This window comes from Myotis yumanensis, unplaced genomic scaffold, assembly GCF_028538775.1.
Source record: "Myotis yumanensis isolate MYYU_CA2020_CCGP unplaced genomic scaffold, mMyoYum1.0.hap1 SCAF_1, whole genome shotgun sequence".
Taxonomy (NCBI): domain Eukaryota; kingdom Metazoa; phylum Chordata; class Mammalia; order Chiroptera; family Vespertilionidae; genus Myotis; species Myotis yumanensis.
The window spans coordinates 188,507,258-188,530,500 of record NW_027223752.1 but is presented as its reverse complement, the minus strand read 5'-3'; the positions used below and the strand labels follow the sequence as shown (position 1 = coordinate 188,530,500).

The 23,243-nt window shown below is 40.6% G+C and overlaps 1 protein-coding gene across 1 annotated transcript in view; it reads left to right on the top strand.

Moving 5' to 3' along the window:
• The first annotated feature begins 3,181 nt into the window (after positions 1 to 3,181).
• The window catches only part of CFAP299 (cilia and flagella associated protein 299), a 552,389-nt gene continuing 532,327 nt past the window's right edge, over positions 3,182 to 23,243 (top strand). Inside the window, exons 1-2 of the mRNA XM_070409369.1 lie at positions 3,182 to 3,333; positions 19,799 to 19,929. Of these exons, the coding sequence (XP_070265470.1) occupies positions 3,223 to 3,333; positions 19,799 to 19,929 (242 nt within the window). The 5' untranslated portion in view covers positions 3,182 to 3,222. The remainder of the gene's footprint in view (positions 3,334 to 19,798; positions 19,930 to 23,243) is intronic.

The window sequence follows — 23,243 nt, the reverse complement described above, 5'->3', positions numbered from 1 at the left end:
ATTTCCACAACCACAATGAATCATAATAGAATGATACATAGGCTAACAATAACCTTACCTTTTATTAACATATAGGTCCTTGTCATTAAAGTGCTACAGTTGAATGGACCCAAAGATTCCCTAGATGCTTTGCTGTTTCTTGAAAGTGATAACATTTTGGTGGAGGAGAACTAGAAGGCAAATGTCGGAAATGCAATTAGTGCTTACATTAGCAGTGAGATACTGTGGTTCAGCAGTGCACGATCAGCAATCAAACTCATTTGCATTGTATCCCTCTCTCTTATTCAAGGCTATGATTACCACCTTATACAAACCTAGCGTTTGAAGTCTTTCTACTAGTTTTCCTCCTCCCGTCAGCTTCTCTTCTCTTTCTCTCCTTACTGGGCCCCTCACAGCTGTGAAAATAATGTGCACTTTTCCCTACACAGGCCCCGCTCTTTCTTGCCTCCACACCTCATACTATACCATCCCTTTTGATCCTTTGGTTTGTGTCAATCCATGTTCCCATTCACAATTTGACATATATCATTTTCCAGTAAACAAAAAGCAACTTTCATTATTAATTCCATGTGGCTCTTCAAACCTCTATTTACCTCTGCTTCCTTTTTGTGGAAAATTGGGAATAATAAACTATGTTGCTATTTTTTATCTTTAAAACTTTGGCCAATTCATTTAGGCCAGTGGTTGGCAAACTCATTAGTCAACAGAGCCAGATATCAACAGTACACCGATTGAAATTTCTTTTGAGAGCCAAATTTTTTAAACTTAAACTATATAGGTAGGTACATTCAACTTTAAAATCACGGTTTTCATCTTCCGTTTTTCTTTGCTTCTTCTTTGTAGCCATCTCAAACAGGGCACCTAAAAAATGTTTCATTTTATAATAATAAAGCCACCAACACAAAAGAATTACAATTCTTAAATTGTTGACAAAAATACCTGTAGAATTTGCAGCTGGTTGGAAAAATACAGGTAACTTTATGCTTCGAGTAGGTACTTTTGTCACTTGCGCGCGATTGGCGGAGGCGACTAGCACTAACCACTGCACATGAGACTGCTGACTGACTGGCTCACTCAACTCGAGCATGAATCTCGCGCCTCCCCCGCACTGCATCTCCCGCGGCCCACCTGTGCCGGGTCTCCTGTCAACCGACCGACCAACACCCCCTACTTCTTCTAACACCACTTCTTCAAAATAGACTCGCCCAGTCCAAAAACCGACTTCTGCGCATGGGCCATGAAGTTTCAATCGCACTGTATGTGTGCGCCCACACGTGGTATTTTGTGGAAGAGCCACAGTCAATGGGCCAAAGAGCTGCATGTGGCTTGCAAGCCGTGGTTTGCCGACCACTGATTTAGGCTCATTCTGTCTCTATTTTGAGAGTAATGCTTACACTACTTTCCTAGTGATTTATTATCATGATTAAATAAAATAATACCTGTAAAGTATTTAGAACAGAGTTGGCATGTGGTAAAGGATAAACATTATCACAATAAAGCAAATATTTATAATTCCTGAACAAACTAAGTGGTTGAAACTTTTCTAAGACCTTTCTTGTATTCAATTAGCCCAGAATAATGCCTCTTTCAGGAGGGACTTATAAAACTGAGACATATGTCTTCTATCAGAATGTCTCAAGTAAAATGAATTTCTTCTCATTCTTGGACTACTTACATTATCATATCTTTTTAGATATTAGATGAAGTCAAATTGTGGGCGACCAATAATTTAGCACAAATACTAACAAGGATGTAATCCATTGTTGGCACATAGGCCAGTGCCTGGCATACAGGAAGCACTCAATAAATGTTGTTGTTGTGTTGCTGTCATGTTATGAGTGCCCAGGGTTTCTCTCTCTTTTCTCTTCACCTAAATCCAATCATTAAATTTCATTTTAAAACAATGTCTAAAATGCCCTTTAAACATTTCAGAACATATTCATTAATTAAAAAACAAGTCATTGATATCCTAGAGATTATTGTGTCGATATTACTTGAAATTTGTACATTTGTACATCCTAATTGTGGAGGTGACCTTTTTAAGGGAAAGCTAACTAAAAGTGAAGTATCTTACTAGATGCTTTCATTGAAATAAAACTGTTTTTAGATCATCTGTGAAGATCTTCAGAATCAATTCAGTAAGTACTTACCAAATTACAGCTACCACAGGCTCCCATTGTAATATGTGTTAATTCCCAAAGATGATTTGAAGAATATTAAAATCCAAAAAAATGGATTCCAAAAGCCATGTTGGATTACATTAATTCATGTTTTAAATATGCAAAACTTTGTTCTAGAGGAGAGGTCTTGATTGTAAAACTTTACTTTCTAAGTTTCCACAGATATTTCACCCTTTAAGAAAGGCAGCTTCACGTGGCAGGGGTGGCTCAGTGGTTGAGTGTGGCGCTATGAACCAAGAGGTTGCTGGTTCAATTCCTGGTCAGGGCACAGGGGAGGGGGTTGCAGGCTCCACCTCCAGTGGGGGATATGCAGGAGGCAGTGGAGGAATATTTCTCTCTCATTGATGTTTCTATGTCTCTAACTCTCTTTCTCTCCCTCTAAATATCAATACAATTATATATATATATAAGGCAAGATCTTTCATTGTGTGCTTATTGAAACTTAAAAAGTAAAAAGTTTATAAAACAAGCACTTGGTGCCAAAAGAAGTCTTCAAATATATTTTCTTCAAGCTTCTTCCCTTTGGGAAATTTATAAATTCTTCCTCATACGCAAACACTAGCAATAATTTGCTTTTAAGTTACAACTTTTCAAATAATTGGGTTCGGTCACAGGTCATTACCTGAGACTTCTGTTCTGAGATATTCTCTTTACAGACAAATGTATAGAGAGCTCTTCAGTTACCAGAGAACTAACCTCGATATTTCTGTCCTGCATAACAGTGTTTTAGAATGATATTAGAAGCGCTGATCCATAATATTTTGTGTACTATCCTGGCAGTCTTATAGTTTTTAATTTTGGATTGCACTTTGCATCTCTCTCTGGCTCCACATTTCACGCAAGTCTGAACCAGTTGAGGTGTCAGACTTGGACTTGGAGTGTGCACTGGGAGGCGGTGTTGCCAGGAATTAGGCGGAAGCCCTAAAGGTAACCACCCCCGGGGGCGGGATTAACGTCCACAGCTCCCAGCTGCTGGTAAAGAACGTAGTGGGTGGAACCTTCTGCCTGCGTTGCTAGGGACGCTTCAGTCGAGGAAACCGCGATGGATCAGGAAGAGGGGCTGACGGCGGTGGACAACATCGTCACTCAGTTCAACACCTATGAAGATTTCCTCGACTCGCAGATCACGACCGTGGACTTGTTCTACCTGGAGGTAAGGGAGACAGCGCCGCGTAGTGGCCATCGCCGGCCAGTCTTTCGGTCCCTCCAAGGCCCCGCTTCGTGGGGTGGTCGCCCCCTGGCGGCGAGCGTCCCGCCGCGCAGTTTCCCCGGTGGCGGCGGCGAATCGCGGCGTCCTTCCTGCCCTGCGAGGCCTCGGTCAGTTCAGAATTTGGGCCCTTGGTGTCACCCACTGCAGAAACCCGCGCGTGTGCACGGGGTGTCTTGAATCTCCGTAGCTCGGAGTCCCGGGCCCCCTCCCTGCGGCTCCCCTGTCCCAGTCATTCTCCTGTAACTGGTGCCTGCAGTCGGAGGCCTGCTGAGACTCTGCTGTAACTCAGGTCTGACACCCTGTTTCTCGTTCCTTTGCCAACTTGTACTAAAGAATAGAAGGTGACAGCACTCACCTGGGGTATCTGGTGGTGTATTGGGCATTTGGACCCATAAACATCCACCTTACGCTCGTTGGTTCAGAAGGCCCTTTAATTACGGGTAGGTACTCAGGTCGCTGTGCTTGCATATTACTGACTCATGTTTATCCAATTGACGATCACAGCTAATGTTGATAGAAAAAAGAAAAAGAAAAGAAAGCTTGCAACACAGCAAATCTGGTGTGATGAGATTGGTTACTGTCTTCTACCCAGCAACCACGCCCCTCCCAGCTTCTTAAAGGTGTGTGTGTGTGTTTGTGTTTGTGTGTGTGTGTGGGAGAGAGAGAGAGAGTGAGTGTGAGATGGGGTATTGATTGGGGGAAGGGCTGAGAGGAGATAGTTTTTGTCTCCTCAAGGAGAACCCGGATGGACAGGAAAATAATAGGCCACCCGTCCTAAGAAGCGGGAGGTGGAGAGTGGGTCCCCATAGCCCCCGCATAGTCCCACACCAGGTCAATGAAATGGGCGCTGACCTGGAGATTCTGCCCTCTGGACAAGCCCCAGAACCCCAAATTGCCCCCTTCCTCTTTAGTCAGACCACCACTGTGTGGCACCAACCCACACCCGAATTTGAAAAGGATTTGTATCCTGCAGCCAACTCCCCAAACTCCTTATCTGCAACAACGTCATTAAGCATTTTAGTGGATTGAAATATTTGGAGTCCAAATGTTGCATTAAGCAGGATTTTACTTAAAGTGAACTCCAAGATTTGAATAGTGCTTATTCTCCAAAACATATTCATGTGCTAGATATGAACATAATTTGAAGGAATGGAAACATCTAATTTTAGTTCTAGCTCTGCCACAAACCAGTTGTGTGACCTCAGACAAGTAATTTGATCTTTCTGGAATTATGTTGAAAACTGAATCCAAGCAAAATTTCCAACATGGATTCTGGCTTGAAAAACAAGCTTTTAAAACTTTATGCAGGTAATATGTTTAAAGTAATGAAATTGAGCTTTATACCTTGCATCTAAATCACTGAAATGAAGGGGGAAAATAATGGTGCTAAACAGTGTCTGCTTCTAAATTTTTGAATGTTTAAAAAGAATGAAATACAGACAACAAACATCCCAATAGACTAAAATCATCTTTATAGCACATGTGGAAAACTGCCAAGCATAAACCTAGTATCGTTAAGAAGGGTTTCATTTTTTTTAAGGCAGGGTTTTTCATATGAGTAGGGAACTAAAATTATTAATGTTGATTAGAAGTGAGACATTGATACTTTGTGTTTCATCAATCAGAACTTTAAAGGTCTTCAAAATGGAAAACGGTGATTTTATTTGGGGGAATGATAAGTTTACTTTTAAATTTGGCATTGATTAAGCTTATTATTATACTTTCATAAAAAACAAGATGAAGATTTGGTTGAATGATGATATTAAGATATATATATATATATATATATATATATAGAGAGAGAGAGAGAGAGAGAGAGAGAGAGAGAGAACAGTTTTTAAGTGCCGTTAGATCTATGGACCTATATTCTCAAATACTTATGTGGATGCAGGTTAATTGCCCATATACATTGCACAGAGACAAGTGGGCTCCTCAGAATTATTTCAGGATATGGCTAGTATGGCAGGCATGTGTCAGGGGTCATGGAACATGCATGCTCTGTAAAGTGATTCTTGTTCTTTTTTTGGGGGGATGATCATCAGTAATTGACTTTGGTTTGAATGGAGCATTTTTAAATGGTAAATGAGAGATAGCATATTAAAGTTAGAAGATCCTAGAGTCATGAGATTTGGGTTCTAATTCTATATTATTGTATTTTAAACCAGTTTGAAATTCCATTAATTCATCTGAAAAATGAAGGAGTTGGACTAGACTATATTCAAGGGCTTTTATGTCTGTAAACTTTTATGAGTCATCTATACATCCATCTGTCCATGCATGCATCCATGTATTCATCCAACTATCTGTTTAATTAATAAACTTTCACCAAGCAGCTATGGGAGTAGATATTGCCTTAATTGCTAGGAATTTCAGTAAGAATTAGTTCTAGACTTGATCTCAGTCACCTAACTTTAGTATAGTGCTTATAGTCCAGCCTAAGTTTTATTTAATTGGCAAACATTTTGCAAGTATTTATTATCTTTCAGGTGCTCTTTTATTGTTATACTGCCAAAAGCTTTCAATTAATTTCAATAAAAATTAGCACCAATGATTCACATACAAAATGGCCATGCTGTTTTTGCTGGAATCATTCTCTAGCCTTCTCCACTCTTTTTTAAAATTATTTTTAATCTTTATTATTGAGATTACTACAGATGTCCCTCTTTTTTTCTCTTATAGCTCCCGCCCAGCCCCAGGCCTTTGCCACCCTATTGTCTGTGTCCATAGGTAATGCATATATCCTATGCATTAAGATCTTTATAATCCCTCTGAGAATCATCAGTCTGTTCCATTTCCATGCCTCTGATTCTATTTTATTCACCAGTTTATTCTGTTCATTAGATTTCTTATTATTTTGATTTTTAGATTCAATTGTTGATAGATATGTATTTGTTGCCATTTTGTTGTTCATATTTTTTCAATTTTATTTTATTGTTTAAAGTATTACACATAGTACATATATCTCTTTTTTCCCATTGACCTTCCCCATATTTTTGAACTTTTTCTTTTTTCCCTCCTCCTCCTCCTTCTCTTCTCCTCCTCCTCCTCCTCCTCCTCCTTCCTCCTCCTCCTCCTCCTCCTCCTCCTCCTCCTCCTTCTTCTTCTTCTTCTTCTTCTTCTTCTTCTTCTTCTTCTAGAATACCCTTTAACATTTCATATAATACTGGTTTTGTGATGAACTCCTTTAGCTTCTCTTGTCTGTGAAGCTCTTTATCTGAACTTCAATTCTAAATGATAGCTTTGCTGGGTAGAGTAATCTTGGTTGTAGTTCCTTGCTATTCATCACTTTGAATATTTCTTGCCACTCCCTTTTGGCCTGCATAGTTTCCATTTAGAAATCAGCTGACAGTCATATGGGCACTTCCTTGTAGGTAACTAACTGCTTTTCTCTTGCTGCATTTAAGATTCTCCCTTTGTCTTTTACCCTTGGCATTTTAATTATGATGTGTCTTGGTGTGGTCCTCTTTGGGTTCCTTTTGTTTGGGACTCTTCGCACTTCCTGGACTTGTAAGCAATTTCTTTTACCAGGTAGGAGAAGTTTTCTGTCATTATTTCTTTAAATGAGTTTTTAATATCTTGCTCTCTCTCTTCTTCTGGCACCCCCATAATGCAGATATTGGTACACTTGTGTTGCTGCACTCGAAGTTATCCCAGAGGCCCCTTACACTATCTTCATATTTTTGGATTCTTTTTTCTTTTTGCTCTTCTGATTGGGTGTTTTTTCCTTCCTCATATTTCAAATCATTGATTCAATTCTCGGGATCCTCTAGTCTACTGTTGAATCCCTGTATATTCTTCTTCTTTTTTTTAAATTCTTTATTTCAGTCAGTGTATGCTTAATTTCTGACTGGTCCTTTACTCCTTCCTGGAGACCCAAGACCAGTGTACCCAGTAGTCAGTGTCAGACCATACCTGATTACAACTACAAATCCATAAGTGACACACTCAAGAGGAGATTCAGTGAGAACCAAAGCCCCACTGAAGCAAGTCCTGCTCCATAAGGGTGTCTTTTTTTTTTTTTTTTTTTTTTTTTGCATTCTCACTAAGATCCTTGAAAGTCTCACTAAGTCTCTTGGAGATTTCTAAAAGATTCTTGAGTAACCTTATAACCGTAACTTCGAACTCTATATCCAGTAGTTTGCTTTCTTCTATTTCTTTCATTTGTGATATGTTTCTTTGTCTCTGCATTTTGGCTGCTTTCCTGTATGTGTTTCTATGTGTTGGGTAGAGCTGCTATGTCTCCTTGAGTTGATAGAGTGGCCTTGTATAGGTGTTCTATAGGGCCCAGTGGCTCAGCCTCCCCAATCACCTGAGGTGGACTCTCTAGGTACACTCCTTTGTGGGCTGTGTGCACAGTCTTGTTGTAGTTGAGACTTAATTGCTGTTGGTGTCACTGGGATGAATTGACCTCCAGGCCAATTGGCTGTGAGGACTAGTTGTGACTACAGTGGGAGAGCTGCTGTGTAGGAGACACCTTTATGGAGCAGGACTTGCTTCAGTGGGGCTTTGGTGCTCACTGAATCTGCCTCTTGAGTGTGTCACTTATGGATTTGTAGTTGTAATCAGGTATGGTCTGACACTGACTACTGGATACACTGGTCTTGGGTCTCCAGGAGTAAAGTCAGCCACTGCCTGGGGCCACCCAGCAGGAGCTATAGAGAGATCTGCAGATTCCTCCTCTTTGTATTGGGTTTAGAAGTGCCCAGATGAGGCCCAGCTGTGAAGCAAGGCAGGCTGATGCTGGTGCCAGGTCTTGTGCCTTTTATTGATAGGTTTGTGGCTCCCTGACCCAGCTGCAGCTTTTTTGAGAGATTTTAGCCTGAGCAAGGACAGGCCATTCATATGAAAAATCAGATGCACACAGGTTGGATGGGGTTTCAAATTGGGTAGGGTGGGGTCTCTGGGAATCACTAGGGTGGGGCAAACAGAAATGCCTGCCAGTCAGCCCTGTGACTGGGAAGGCCCCAGCATAGGAATAATGATTCCTGTGAGCACCTCCACCTGGAATAAAGCCACCCCTGAGTTCCTGTCCCGATGCCAGACAATCCAGTTCCTCCTCATATGTTTCTGTGTCCCCCAGAACCTCTCCCTGGCGCTGGAGCTTGGAGGAAGCAGGACCTTGTAAGTTCAGTTTGTGTGCCAGCCATTTAAGGGGAGCAGCTGGGTCTCTAGCAGCCACTGTGTCATTGAGCCCCAATTTGCACTGTTTTTTACAGCCCATAGTTACAGGGACTTCTTTTCCCAGCTCTGGAACCCTGGGCTGTGACTCTGGTGTAGGGCTGGGACCCTTTGCTCTTCTGGGCTCCCCAGAGACAATCTCCCTCTTGATTAAAAAAGCAGCACATGTGGGTGCCAGACCAGCCCATTCTGCACCTCTGCAATTCCTACCAGTCTCTGTGTGCTTTCCTCTTCATTTCTCTACTTGTAGGACTTCCTTCAGCCAGCTTTCCGGCAGTTCTGGATGATGGTTGTTCTGTATTTTAGTTGTAATTTTGATGTGGTTGTGGGAGGCAGTGAGTACAGGCATTTGCCTACGCCAATATCTTGGTCTCTCCTTCTCCACTCTCATTTGTGCTCCCAGTAGTTATTCTCTGAGGTCATTAACCAGGCTTTTATTGGCTTTGGGTTTGTTTCAGCCAATAGGAGACCAGAGGGCTGGAAGAGAGTAGTCAGAGGATTTATTTCCTGTCATCTTCCTCCTGGTTATAGTGTGGTTGCTGCTGAATTCTTAGATTTGGCCAACTTCTCATTTCATCAGCTACAGCACTCTTTCCAGGCGCTGGCAGCACTCCCTGTTGTAGGAACTGTTTCCTCTCCAATCTCCTTTTAGGCCTAATGGTATTAAGAACTTCCCACTGTTGCTGATCCAAGGATGCTTCACCATCCCATGATGGTTTCCATGAATCCTGTCCATATCTTTGTAAATTGTAATTTTATTCTTCTAATCATCTCTTTTGAGTTTGCTTGTCATGACCCTAACCTCTATATTATCATTTAACATCTCAGACCACTATAAGTATACAGTAGTGTATGAATATAATGACCACAATGCTTTTTATATGATGCTTGATTAGGAAGGAAAGGAAGTAGGAGAAAAAAATGAAGACTGACACCAGTTAACTATCTGATGAGCTGGTTAAGGAGGATAAAAGATGCTCCTCATTCTATGTCTATCATGCTCTCATTTTACTAGATACCTATACATTATCAAAATAAATTTATAGCAGCATTAACAATTAGATTTATCTCTGCTAACCCAAATAACAATATTTGGTTTGGGAGTTGATATTATCTTACCTAATTAAACCAATCCTCTAAAGCAGTGGTTCTCAACCTTGGCTGCCAAGGTGATTCTAATGTGCAGCCAAGGTTGAGAACCACTGCTCTAAATCAATATACAAATCTTTAAAAGTTTTTACAATATTTTTTTCCACTCTGGGTTTCCCAGATTTTTTCTTGGTAATTCTTCTACATTAAATACACACAGTACCTTTATTAAAATGGCTCTCTGTGACCACTGGACAACTAAAAGTGATACATTAATTGCTTTTCTCAGATAACAAATCAAGAGGTATTATTAGAATCATTTAAAAATTTATCTGATGAATGGATCCCCATTATGGCTAAATTATGTACAGAGATTAGCAATGTGAAGTTTTATTTGGAGATTCTTTCCATTATTTAGAAAATAAATAAATCATACAAATTAAGCTTTTTAGATATAATCTTAAAATTATTTGCCAGGCATTGATTAAGATTCTAGGAAATAGCTTAGTAACATAATGTACCATGATTAAACAATAAGCCAAGTAACAAGCAACCATTGTATTTATTGCATCAAGGTACAGAGTAAATACTGTTCTTTATGAAATATCTTAATTAACATAGTTCAGAATCAGCTAAACTCTTTGTTTAGTCAATAGAAAAAATGGCATAAATTAGCTTCTCTCTGCCTAAGAAGAGTCATATATTTTTCTTTCAGTAAGTTCATAGAGGTATTTCTCCCTAAGTAAAAAGATGTAGTTTCCTCAGGACATGAATTCTGATGATCAGAGAAGGAAACTGAACCAAGAATGCTGTATGCACAACACTTCTAACACTTTCTCATAATGATACCATTAGAATGCCAAGATCCTCATAACAATGAGACATTTGTTTGATGTCTCAAACAATCCCCTAAAATCTATATTCTGTGTATAAAAAGTATGTTCCATTCAATTTTTATTCATATTGACTTCAAAAGCTGTTGCTTGGAGGAGACAAGAGTGGCGACAGGGATATAACCCAGGAGAGTGCGTAGAGTGAGACAAGACAGGGGCTGAAGACAATATGTGGGAGAACAACCATTTCTTAAGGCATGTGCATGGAGATGGTGCTGACAAAGGGAACTGTGAAAGGGGGTCAGAAAGGTAGGAGGGAATAAAGAGAATAGGATGATCCAGAAGCCAAGAACAGCTGGATAGAAAACCCAAAAAAACCATAGAAAAAGATTGACACAAGTAGTTGAGGGTTATTCCTGTGAACCCTAACATAAAAGCAGATGGGGAGAAACCATCATAGCCACGACACCAAGAAGGTATCACCACCCATGGGTGAGAAAAGCGGAGAAAACAATGGGGCATCTAAAAGACCCCAAAAGAAGAACTGCAAAATAGGCAATAGGTAATCACTGGAAGTGGAGTGGTCCAATTTGAGAACAGCAGAAACTGGGAAGGGTTTTGTGACCAGTGGTTGAGATCCCTCAGGAATGGGGGTCTGGTTCATGCCACTAGATAGGTTACCAAGACTAGCAGAGGCATTAGTTGAGAGTGAGGGGAATCTAGACTGGATGGTGGAAGTAGGGGATGATAAGTATTTGTTGTTCTGAGCCTAGATGCAACAAGCAAGGGCTGAACTTCACCCCAATATCTTTCCTCTTCTTGCATACATATGAGTAGTCCTCAAAAATTATATATTTTTATTGTATATAAATATTTTCATTATATGTGGATATATATTATTCTTAGTTGTTATTTTCTACATAAATGGTAATATCAATATCATTCTGTAACTTAAAAAAATCTAACATTAAATTTTGGAGACATTTTAATGTCATTCTGTAGAGCTCTCCTTATTCTTTAAAAGTTGTTGCATTGATTCCATTGTTTGCTTAGGTTGGTTCTTTAGAAATTCATTTTCCTTATACAGTTTTCAGAAACAACAGTCAAATGAACATCTTTGGTATATCCTCCTTGTGTGCAGTTGTAAATATATTAAAACATGGACTCAATAACCTGTAATAGACAAGGTCAAAGTGCTCTCTGGAGTAGGCACTCACTCTCCCACCAGCAGTAAATGAGACACCTTTTGTTTGTTTGCAAAAAAATCTCATTGTTTTAATTTTAATTCCCCTGAATATTAGTAAGGTTGATCATCTATTTAAATATTTCTTGGCCATTTGCATTTCTTTTGTGAATTGCCTGTTGATGCCCTTCGCTCCACTACCACTACCACCCCCCGCCCCCCACCTCCACACACACCCTCTACCACCAACTTTTTAAAACTATCTTTACTCTCTTCGCACTTCTGACTGGTTAGTACATGACCTCACCTCCTAAAGTCAACAAAGAAGAGTTAATCCAGGCTGGAACCCTCTTTAGTTTTCTACCATGAAATTTATAGAACTACCTTAATTTCTGCCCACCCTCCCTTCCTTCCACCATCAAGCTTGGCCAGGGTAATCTATTTTATTGGTTTGTTTATTTGTTTGTTTGTTTGTTTATTTATTTATTTTGTTAATCCTCACCAGAGAATTTTTTCCCCATTAATTTTTAGAAAGCAGAGGGAGAAAGGGATAGGGGTGGGGCGGGGGGGGGGGGGGGGGGGGGGAGAGACACATTGATTCGTTGCCTTCCACATGTGCCCTAACAGGTTGGGGATAGAACCTGCAACTCAGGTGACCTTGACTTGGATCTAGCTTGAAATCCTTAGGTGCATGGGCCAATGCTCTAACCATTAAACACACCAGCCAGGGCTATTGTTTCTTTCTTTTTTTTTTTTTAAAGAATACATTCTTGGCTTTCATATATAGAGCTTACTGGATTTGTATATTTTCATTTCTATTTTATTCATTTTCTTGTTTTATTAATTTTCTCTTCTATATTATTTAGATGGATTTTAGCCTTCTTTCTCTACTTTTTTTAGTTGAATGGTTAGTTTATTTTCAAACTTTATTTTTTTCTGGTAAGTGCATTGATGCAGTGTTTTCTATGTACTTTATTAAGGTTTGATATGTAATTTCTTAGCCAACAATTTTAATCTCTGTATGACAAAATATATCATAAATAAGTCAAAAGATAAGAAGCTGCCCGAGAATACATATTTGCAAAATGTGTACTCAACTTGCTATCTAGAATACTGCTCTATAAATCAATAAGAAATATATAAAATTTAATAGAAAAATTAGAAAATATAACAAGCCATTTTTTAAATGGGCACTAAAATAATCAATAATTATATGAAAAGGTTGCATATGTGTATAGCACAATAGAAATCATTTATGGAAAAAAGCTCTTAAAAATTATGAAACTACCAAATATTTTCTCCTTTCATGACCGGAGTGGTCTATGTAACTAACCTGCTGCTAAGTGGCCTGCTTATACCCAGGCCCTGAGCTCCTCATTTTCTTCCTTTAAGGCTTTTGGCACACTTACATTTCTTATTGGCACTAAAATGTCTTCTGGCAGCCAACACTTGGGTACCCAAAGCCTTGTCTTCATTGCAGATATCTAGAGGTGATAAGTAACTTTTGCCTCTACATTCCATGGATTACAGTGTACTCTTTACCACTGTAAACAGGGCTCTAAATGTGTTTAATAAGCTCAGAGAACGAATCCAGGTAACCTAGGGCCAGTTTAGAGAACCCATTCTTAAATTTCTATTGCTCTAGAACAATTACCAGTATCTAATTGTGAATCATTCAGGGTTCGTTCAGAGAAGCAGAATACACCTATACACATATATGTGTGTGTCACATGTATATATTTTTACAGAGATTTGATCTGACATAATGAGAACTGTTTAAATAGTCTAAGCAAGCTGTTTCTTTGGTGTCTGGTGCTGGAGCTGAAAGTCATAGGATAGAGAGCCACGAGAGAAAGGTGCATGAGAAGTGGGGGAAGCAAGGTCAAACTGAGATCCACAAGGAAGAGCTAGAATTCACAGGACAAACTGGAACTCGTATCAGGCCCTCCCTCTTCCACCTTTAACTTTGATGATATGGGTGATCTGCAGGACATGCTGCCAGGTTTAGTCATAGAGCTGGACATGCACAGGCATCTGGGCCAGGAGTAGGGGAAGCTGACAGAGAAGGTCCTACAAGAGCTAGAACAATATGGCTGCTTCTTCTCTTCTGCCTTCCCAATCTATTGCCAATGTCTCTTGTGGCCCAACCTCACCTGAAATGATCTAGCGAAATGATGATGGGAAACTAAGTTCTAGCTTAGCTAAGCTGACACAATACAAATTGACTATATCTTCCATGTTTTAATTTTCATAAGCAGAATTATTTATGTCTGATTTAATTAAAAAGGAAAGGATGTAATTTTAATTTTCTTAAATAATTTTATCAGACCTGTGTAATCCTGACCTCAATTCAGAAAAGGATAGCATAAAATAAAAAGCTAAAAATGAATTTTACTTACAAACTGAATGAAAAGAAATGTAAAATGAACCCAGGATTATATTAAGAAACTAAAGGCTTGGTGCATGAAATTTGTGCATGGAGGTGGGGGGGTTCCCTCAGCCCAGCCTGCACCCTCTCCAATTGGGGACCACTTGGGAGATGTCCAACTGCCTAAACCCTGTGGGATTGGGCCTAAACTGGCAGTCAGACATCCCTCTCACAATCTGGGACTGCTGGCTCCTAACTGCTAACCTGCCTGACTGCCTGATCACTCCTAACTGCCCTCCCCTGCTGGCCTAGTTGCCCCTAACTGCCTCTGTCTGCCTGCCTGATTGCCCCCAACTGCCCTCCCCTCCCAGCCTGGTTGCCCCCAACTGCCCTCCCCTGCTGGCCTGATCTCACCCCCAATGGCCCTCCCCTGCCGACAGCCCACCCCTGCAGGCCTGATCTCACCCACAACTGCCCTCCCCTGCTGGCCAATTTGATTCTGATTGGCCAGTTTCTATGCCAGTCGGCGCCAAAAGCTCTGCCTCCTAGGCAGCCATTGGCTCCTTACATTCACCCATATTTGGTTCTGATTGGTCAGTTTCTATGCCAGTCAGCATCAAAAGCTCCACCTCCTAGGCAGCCATTGGTTCTTCATAGCACCCACATTTGGTTCTGATTGGTCAGTTTCTATGCCAGTCAGCATCAAAAGCTCCACCTCCTAGACAGCTATTGGTTTTTCAGAGAATTCACATTTGGTTCTTATTGGTTGGTTCCTATGCCAGTCAGCATTTCCAGGCCTATCTTTGGGCCTAATCAGAGGGGCAGGGATGAACAGAAGCCCCCTTGGAGGCTGGGAGAGAAAGAAAGGCCTGGCTACTAGTAAAGCCTGGATAGAAAGAGGGAGAGAAAGAGAGAGGCAAGTACTGATCAACAGCTGCCACTGAGGCTGCGGATCAGACCCTGCCTCTCTCTCTGGGTCTCAGCCTCCTGGGCAGTCAGGCTGCAGCGGGGCAGTCAGTGCTGGGTCACCAAGGACTTCTGGGTTGGTCAGCCTTCGTTGTGATTGGTTGTTACAACCCTGGGCTTTTATATATTAGGATAATAAATTACAGTATGAATAGTGTGATTTATCACAAGATGAGCTTATGACATTAATAAATTAAAAAATAAAACCTGATAATATCTATAGATGCAGAAAAGCATAGGGTAAATTTCTAAACTTACTAATTTAACTTGATAAAGAGTATATAGCAAACAGTTGTAGTAAACTTCTTATTTAGTGGTTAAACATTTCAGCATTTTAATAAGCATCTTATTTTTTTATTGACAATCTGACCAAAACAATGCTAGAAAAATGTCATAAATACTTGGAAGGAGTCAGAATATTATTAGTTATAGGCAGTATGATTGCCATGAAAATGCAAGAAAATTAACTGGATCCCTGTTAGAACAAATCAGCGAGTTTGGTACAGAAATCCAAGATTGAGCTACAACAATTGTTCTCCAGTAATAAACAACATAACAAATAACACAAATAAAAACCAACTGAACCCAGCAGCCTGTGGGGCAATGTCAAGCATTCCAGTGGCCACAAGAATTTTCTTTTTTTTTCTTCTTTGGATGAGAAACACCTGGCTGCCCAAGTTGCCCCCTGTCCCAGACTCCTCCATGAACAAAACCCAATCCTGGTCTACCCTCACATTGTGTGTGTGTGTATGTGTATGTATGTGTGTAGTACAGCCAGAAACCAGTACAGGGAGTGAACTGTGCAAATATAGCCACTAACCTATAGCTTTACAGGAACCTGTAGGACTGGGGCAGTGACCTGCTGGCTTCTGATGAGGAACTGTCTGCCAAAGTCCAAAACCAGAGCAACCCAAAGGCACCATTCTATTGCACATCCTTAGGGTTAGGTGTTTCTTCCAGCAGCTGGGAGGCTTCTAAAATTGTCCCAGTGAAATATAGCCATCTATTCAGAATAAAGACTTCCACATTTGCTGCCCACTGGGTGGGGCCTGGCATTGCCACATGTCTTACAGCTCGTGTAGAGTATCGAAGCCTTCTCTTCAGGGTCTCTGTCTCTGGGTTCTGTTTTGCATGATGCCTCCCCATAGCTAAAACTCCCAAACCTCAAACATCCAAATGTTAATGACTCATGATCACATGAGAAAAAAAACCACATTAACAATTAATAAAAGATTATTGCCTTGTTTACATACTTTGTCTAACAAGTAATTACTTGTTTTTACTAAAATGAACTATTATACTCCAAACTATTAGATTTAATAAAAAAAAAATGATATGCTTTCCTTCAAAAAAAACCTCCCACAAAAACATAAGTGTAATCCCAGAAGAATCAGAGGGAAGTAGGGAATAAAATATATTGGAAAAACTAATGATTAAAAAAGGTTGTGAAAACTGTAAATTTATAGGACCAAGAAGTACTAAGCATTCTAAGCAGAATAAATGAATAAACAAAGAAATCACTTCAAGGAATATCTTAAGCCTGCTGGAAATCAGTAATAAATAGAAAATCTTAAAGGATTGTAAAGTAGGACACATCCTATATAATAAAAGGGCAATATGCAAATTGACCGAATGGCAGAATGACCAGAAAGCCTGTAGCCCCTACCCCTGGCCAGCTCTGCCCCAGAGCGGGCATCCCACTCTGATTTGGGGGCAGGGTTGGCTGGCAAACTGTCTGTGACCCCCTTGCCCTGGCTAGCACCGCCCACGGTCCCTCACCCCTGCTGGCCTGCCCCCGATGGCCACCATCAGGGGTGGACCAGCTGGACTCCACCAGTGCATGAATTCATGCACCAAGCCTCTATCCTATATAATAAAACCCTAATAAGCAAATCAACCAAATGGCGGAACGACTGGTCACTATTATGCACACAGACCACCAGGGGTCAGATGCTCAATGCAGGAGCTGCTCCCTGGTGGTCAATGCGCTCCCACAGGTGGAGTGCCGCTCAGCCAGTAGCCTTGCTCCCGGCTGGTGAGCGCAGCAGTGGTGGTGGCAGCCTCTCCCGCCTCCACAGCAGCACTAAGGAGCAGTGATCCGAGTGGTAAGGAGCAGCAAGCAGGTGGGCGGTAAGGAGCAGCAAGCAGGTGGGCGGTAAGGAGCGCAGGGTCCCAGACTGCAAGAGGGATGTCCTAAGCTGTCAGTTGGACATCCCCCGAGGGCTCCCGGACTGAGAGAGGGCACAGGCCGGGCTGAGGAACCTTTCCCCCCAGTGCACGATTTGTGTGCACCGGGTCTCTAGAGTAGAATAAAACAAAGACAGGGAAGACTGAACACTTCTCTTCAGAAATAGCCCTGGCCAGTGTGGCTCAGTTGGTTGAGCATTGCCCAGTGTACCAAAAGGTCGCCAGTTTGAATCCAGTCAGGGCAGATGCCCAGGCTGTGGGTCCGTGGGTGGTGAATGGGCAGTTGGGTGCATATGGAAGGCAACCCATGTTTCTCTCTCTCTCCTTCCCTCTCTCTCTAAAAAATAAACACACACATATTTAAAAAAATACCAGCCATGGGACAATGGGATGACATCTTTAAAGTGTTGAAAAGTAAAAAGTCAACCTGCAGCACTAATAATCCAGAAAATATGTCTTTCAAAAATTAAGGTGAAATAAATGTTTTTTTTCAGTCAAACAAAAGCCAAGGTAATTTGTTGTTAGCAGACCTGAACTACAAGAAATGTTAAACAAAGATTTTTAGGTGAGAGGAAAATCATATATCATAGAAGACCTGGATCTACACAAAGGAATAGAAAGCCCCAGAAATGCTAAGTATGTAAATCAATAAAATATTTTATTTCTCAATTTCTTTAAAGATAGTTGAGCATTTAAACCGGAGAGATGACTCACGATTCTACCAGTTAGGGCAATTAAGTGAGGCAACCAACTTCAACTCTACTTGCTTTCTAAGTAGATCACACCAATTTGTTACAATATACGTTAATGGTGATGAGTGCAGAACTATCCAAATAATTTTTGTGTGGCCCATGTAAGGCACACAGGAATGCGTAATTCACTACCCACAAAATTAATACAGCAACTTTCAAATGGTCTTTGCTATATAAAATACTCTATTGACCACAAGCCATTTCTATTCTGCTAGAAGACCCTCAGAGTCTCACAGAGCTGAGTTCTTCCCATAAACTCACTTTTAGTAATATATTTAAGAAAATTTGCACACAAATCATCAAAATTTTGTGTTGTGGCATTCATATTTAACTGCTTTTTCTCTTAAATATGAATTCCACTAGGTGGAGACATTTGCCCAGTTTTGTGGTTCACACTGAAGGGACTAGGGAAGGCAAGTAAAGTAGGCAGGGGAACAAGTCAGGAAGAAGGCAAACAGCCTGGACAAGACCTGGTGCTTTGCATTATATTAGCTCGGCAAATGTATCCACATTGCTACACAGAGTGTAGTATTTGCTTTTAATGTTTAGCAAAGAAAAGTAGCAATTTTCTAGGTTGATAGTATATATTTTTTTGGTTTTGCTCCAATAATTTGAACTTTAAAATAGCCATTATGAGTTGAATAGATTATTAACCATGCATGCTATACTTTTTCATTTAATCCTATTTGACAGTTCTTGCATTCAACAGTGATGTATTAAGTAAGGGTCTTTAGCAATGATATATATCCTGTTTTCACTGTATTTTAGGTATTTTATATTTAATTAAGATGATCATATAAGGACTATTATTACATTATACATATTTCTATGTAATACTTTAGTCTTTTTGAGTTTTTAATCCTTACCCGAGGATATGTTTTTACTGATTTTTGAGAAAGAGCGGGGAAAACGAGAGAGAGGGAGAGAAAGAGAAAGAAACATCGACTGGTTGTCTCTGCCTGGACTAGGGATCAACTGAGGATTCTGGGGATCGAACCCCACAACCTGAGTATGTGCCCTGACCAAGAAAGGAACCTATGCACCGAAGGGTTCCTTTCCAACTCCAACCAACTGAACCACACTGGCCAGGGCTACTTTAGTCTTTATATTAGTAACTTCAGATAAATTCACACCTCTTCAACTTATGGGAAAAAATATGTTTTAATATGCTATGCAAGTGACAAATATGTGTGAGACAATTCTCACAGTAACTAAAATATAAAGGCCCAATGTATTGTGGGAAAATTTCTTTTCAATTTGAAGCCTTTTGTGGTCATCTTGTGTTTCTACTTTTCTGTTTTTATGGGTGCCAACATTATATGGAAACAATATCTTTTTATTTAAATAGGAAATTCATCTGCTCTTTATTTTGTGTTTGAAGTCATAATGCCCTGTGTCATCAGTTAATTTACTTCAAGGAAGTAAGTCTCTGAAATGTTGAATTTTCTGAAAGCAACCCAATTCTGTTTCTGTGCGATTGTTTTTTTTTTTTAAGTCTTTTTTGTATGAGCACTATTGTCTCTAATTTTATTGTTTTAAAGATTCTCTATTAATTATCTACAGCTGTTCTCATAAATTGATTAAAAACACAACTGACTTTTGTCTTCTAATCCCTTTGAGAAAACTTAGTGATTGATTTATTTTTCATTTTACATCTGTGGGAAAGGGATGACAAATCAGATGTTTATAAAAGTATAGTATTGTTAGAATTCTAATTTTTCATATCTAATAGATCTTATATCATTTTGAAGTGATACATTAGATATTTCATTTGAAACAGTTAATCAGTATGCACTGGGTAAAATAAGATGTCTAATTCTCCTACAAATCTAACAATTGGTATTCTCTGTAGGATGAAGGCCTGGCCCGCCAGCTGGTGGAGCTGGGCTACCGAGGGACTGGAGAGGTGGTGAAAAGGGAAGATTTTGAAACAAGGAAGGCAGCTATTGAGATTGCAAGGCTGGCTGAGCGAACTCAGAAAAAGTAAGTGTCCATGTTCCAAATCTAGATTTTATAGTAAGTGTAGAGCCCCTGGAAAAACCCATTTTGTTGTCATTTGAAAGCACTGGTTGTGGCAGGTCGAAGTTGAAATATCCTGAAGTGTGTTATGAGTGACTTTTGCCTTAGAATTCGTTGTACTTCTGAGACCTGTAGAGATTTGGCATCATTATGTTCTCACATTTTTGTAAACATTGATTTATTTAACTCTATTAATGATCACTGGCTTTTGTTACTGTGACTAAGATATGGTTATATAAAATATGAATCTAACAAAATATACTGAACATATTATGGAGTGGTACACCTAAAGTGAACTGTATGAAACTGGTAAAACAATTTTATAAAGACTTGACAAAGTGTTATCTATTTCCTTTTAAAAATGAATGCTAAAGTTGTAAAAGTTGGAAAGGATAATTACTTATAAATAGGTGTATTGTTCCTAGATAACATTTTAAGAAGTATCCAGTAATTATGAGTAGCAATCGTCTATCTATTTATTATAAGAAGTTAGAGGCCTGGTGCATGAAATTTGTGCATGGGTGGGGGTCCCCCAGCCTGGCCTGTGCCCTCTCACAGTGCAGGAGCCCCATAATCGATTGCCCCAAAGAGGTAGACCCTGCCCACCCATCCAGGGCTCCTTGATGGATTTCCCCAAAAAGGTAGGCTGGAGCCGTGGCCCTGCCTCTGCGCTACGCATGCACCCACCCACACTCCCACACAGCCCCGCCCACCCGCGTGCACCTGGTGCGCACTCAGCCTCCTGGTGATAGCTCCTTGCGGCATGAGGACATCACAGATGAGGATATGACGACCACATAGGCTTTTATTAATAGGATAGCATTTGGTAGTGGAATATAAATTGGTTCTGGGAATGTACAGTTTTAATTGATTGCTCTAGTGGTTATTGTAGTTCAGAACCATAGAATATTGGAATTTAATATACTGATATTTGGTAATATATTAATTTTTATTGCTGCCATAGCACACTATTACAAACAGTAGCTTAAAAGAACACAACTGTATTTATTTATTCATAGCTCTTTAGGTCAGAATTCAGAGTATAGTGGCTCAGATGGATTCTCTGCTCAATATATCAAGGTTGAAGTCCTGATTCTGGCTGGACAGAGTTATTGCCTGGAGGCTCTGAGGATGAGTGTATTTCCACACTCACTCAAGTGGCTGGCCAAATGTAGCTCCTTGGGAGTAAAGGATTGGGATCAGATTTCCTTGTCAGCTGTCATTTGGGCACTGGTCTTTGCTCCTACAGCCTGCCCATTCCTTCTTATGCTTTCCACATGGGTCCCCCACCATCAAGAAAGGGTCAAGATTCCCTCGCCCTTCAAATCTCCCTGACTTCCCTTCTGCAGCATCTTTCCTGACTCTAGTCAGAGAAAGATCTCTCCTTGTAAGAGTTCATGTGATCACTCAGGGTCTGTCTAGATAATCCAGGATAGTCTCCCTATTTTAAAGTCTGTGACCTTCATTACATCTGCAACTCTCTATTGCCATGTAATGTAACATATTAACAGGTTCTAAGAATTCATGGGCATCCTTGGAGGGGTCATTCTATTTACCACAGGTAATTTATTTAAAGCTTCAAAAATTTATTCCACAGAATTACACTTAACTTTTATTCTTACAAAATTGAAATGATGCAAAGTACATGTGTACAATGTGATGTGTCTTGCGTAAAACATCAAGGAAGTCTTCTGTAAATATCAATAAACTAGAGACCCGGTGCACGAAATTCGTGCATGGGAAGGGGCGGTCCCCTCAGCCCAGCCTGCACCCTCTCTAATCTGGGACCCCTTGGGGGATGTCCAACTGCCGGTTTAGGCCCGATCCCCAGGACATCACTCTCACAATCCGGGACCACTGGCTCCTAAATGCTCACCTGCCTGCCTACCTGATCGCCCCTAACACCCCCCCCCCCTGCTTGCCTGGTCACCCCTAACTGCCCCCCTGCCAGCCTAGTTGCCCCCAACTGCCCCTCTCCCCCGCCAGCTTGGTCACCCCCAAATGCCCCACCCAGATGGCCTAGTTGCCCTAACTGCTCCCCCGCCAGCCTGGTCACTTCTCACTGCCCCGCTCTGCCGGCCTAGTCACCCCTCACTGCCCCCCCTGAAAGCCTGGTTGCCCCATGCAGCCTGCTGCTCAGTCGTTTGGTTGTCCCTCACTAACCTCCTTGCTGGCCTGGTTGCCCCACACATCCTGTTTGGTCATCTGTTCGGTTGTGATGGTCATTTAGGCTTTTATATATATAGATGCTCATTTGTCCGGGGAAGAAGATATTTGTGAGATTTTATGAGGAATTAGTGTATATTCATATTTTATTAGAGATGTATCCTATTTCATATCAAGATGAGTTTTGTTATGTTTAAAATGTAAATTTTATCCATGTACATGTCCATTTTGTGTTTGAGGATCAAAGTGGATATTTACTCTATGCAATAGACTCTTTAACTGGCCAGAGCTGGAAGTCATTAGAGGACTTAAGTGCCAGTCATGGGAGATTAATCCCTACCCAGAGCTGCTAGAATTGGAAGGCCCTTTCATCTGCAGAACTTCTCAGCCTCCCTCTGTAATGGGTGGGCTCCATATGTTTCCTCTTGCCCCATGTGGGAGTCACTTTGTTCCCTTCCCTGCCAGATCCATTGTATGTTATTGGCAGCTGGGCTAGGAGAGCGTGTTCTAGAGCCACACATGACCTGTGCCTGTATTTGCTAGATGATCACTTTGAAAATATGCAGGAACATGTGACTGCTTACCAACCAGTACCAACTTGGAAATACTTGATTCTGCTATTGGATTATCTTACATGAACTTCTCTAATGTGTAGGGAGCAGCCTCAACTAGATCACATCTGTTCTAGCAATCAGAGAGCACCCATTTCATGAAGTGCTGGCACCTAAGAGTATGTCATTACTTATAATAGTTTGATAGAGGAAAGAATCTGGATAGATGAAAGTTAGAGATATCAAGAAGGGGTATTTTGATAATTACTTTTCTAGAAGAAGGCATAAGGCAAAGAAAATTATTCTTGGATATTTAGTAATTCACTTCGCAAATACTCATAGACAACCATACTGCATTAGGCACTATGTTAGGTGCAGGGGATACTCTAGCGTATGACTTAAGTCCTAGTCTCAAGAAATTTGAGGGTTAGATAAATGAAAGACAGTTATGTTGCTGGTGGAATATAAAATGAAAAACAGTTCTTCAAAAAGTTAGATAATAGAGTTGCCATATGACCCAGCAATTGAACTCTTAAGTATGTACCCAAGGGAACTGAAAAC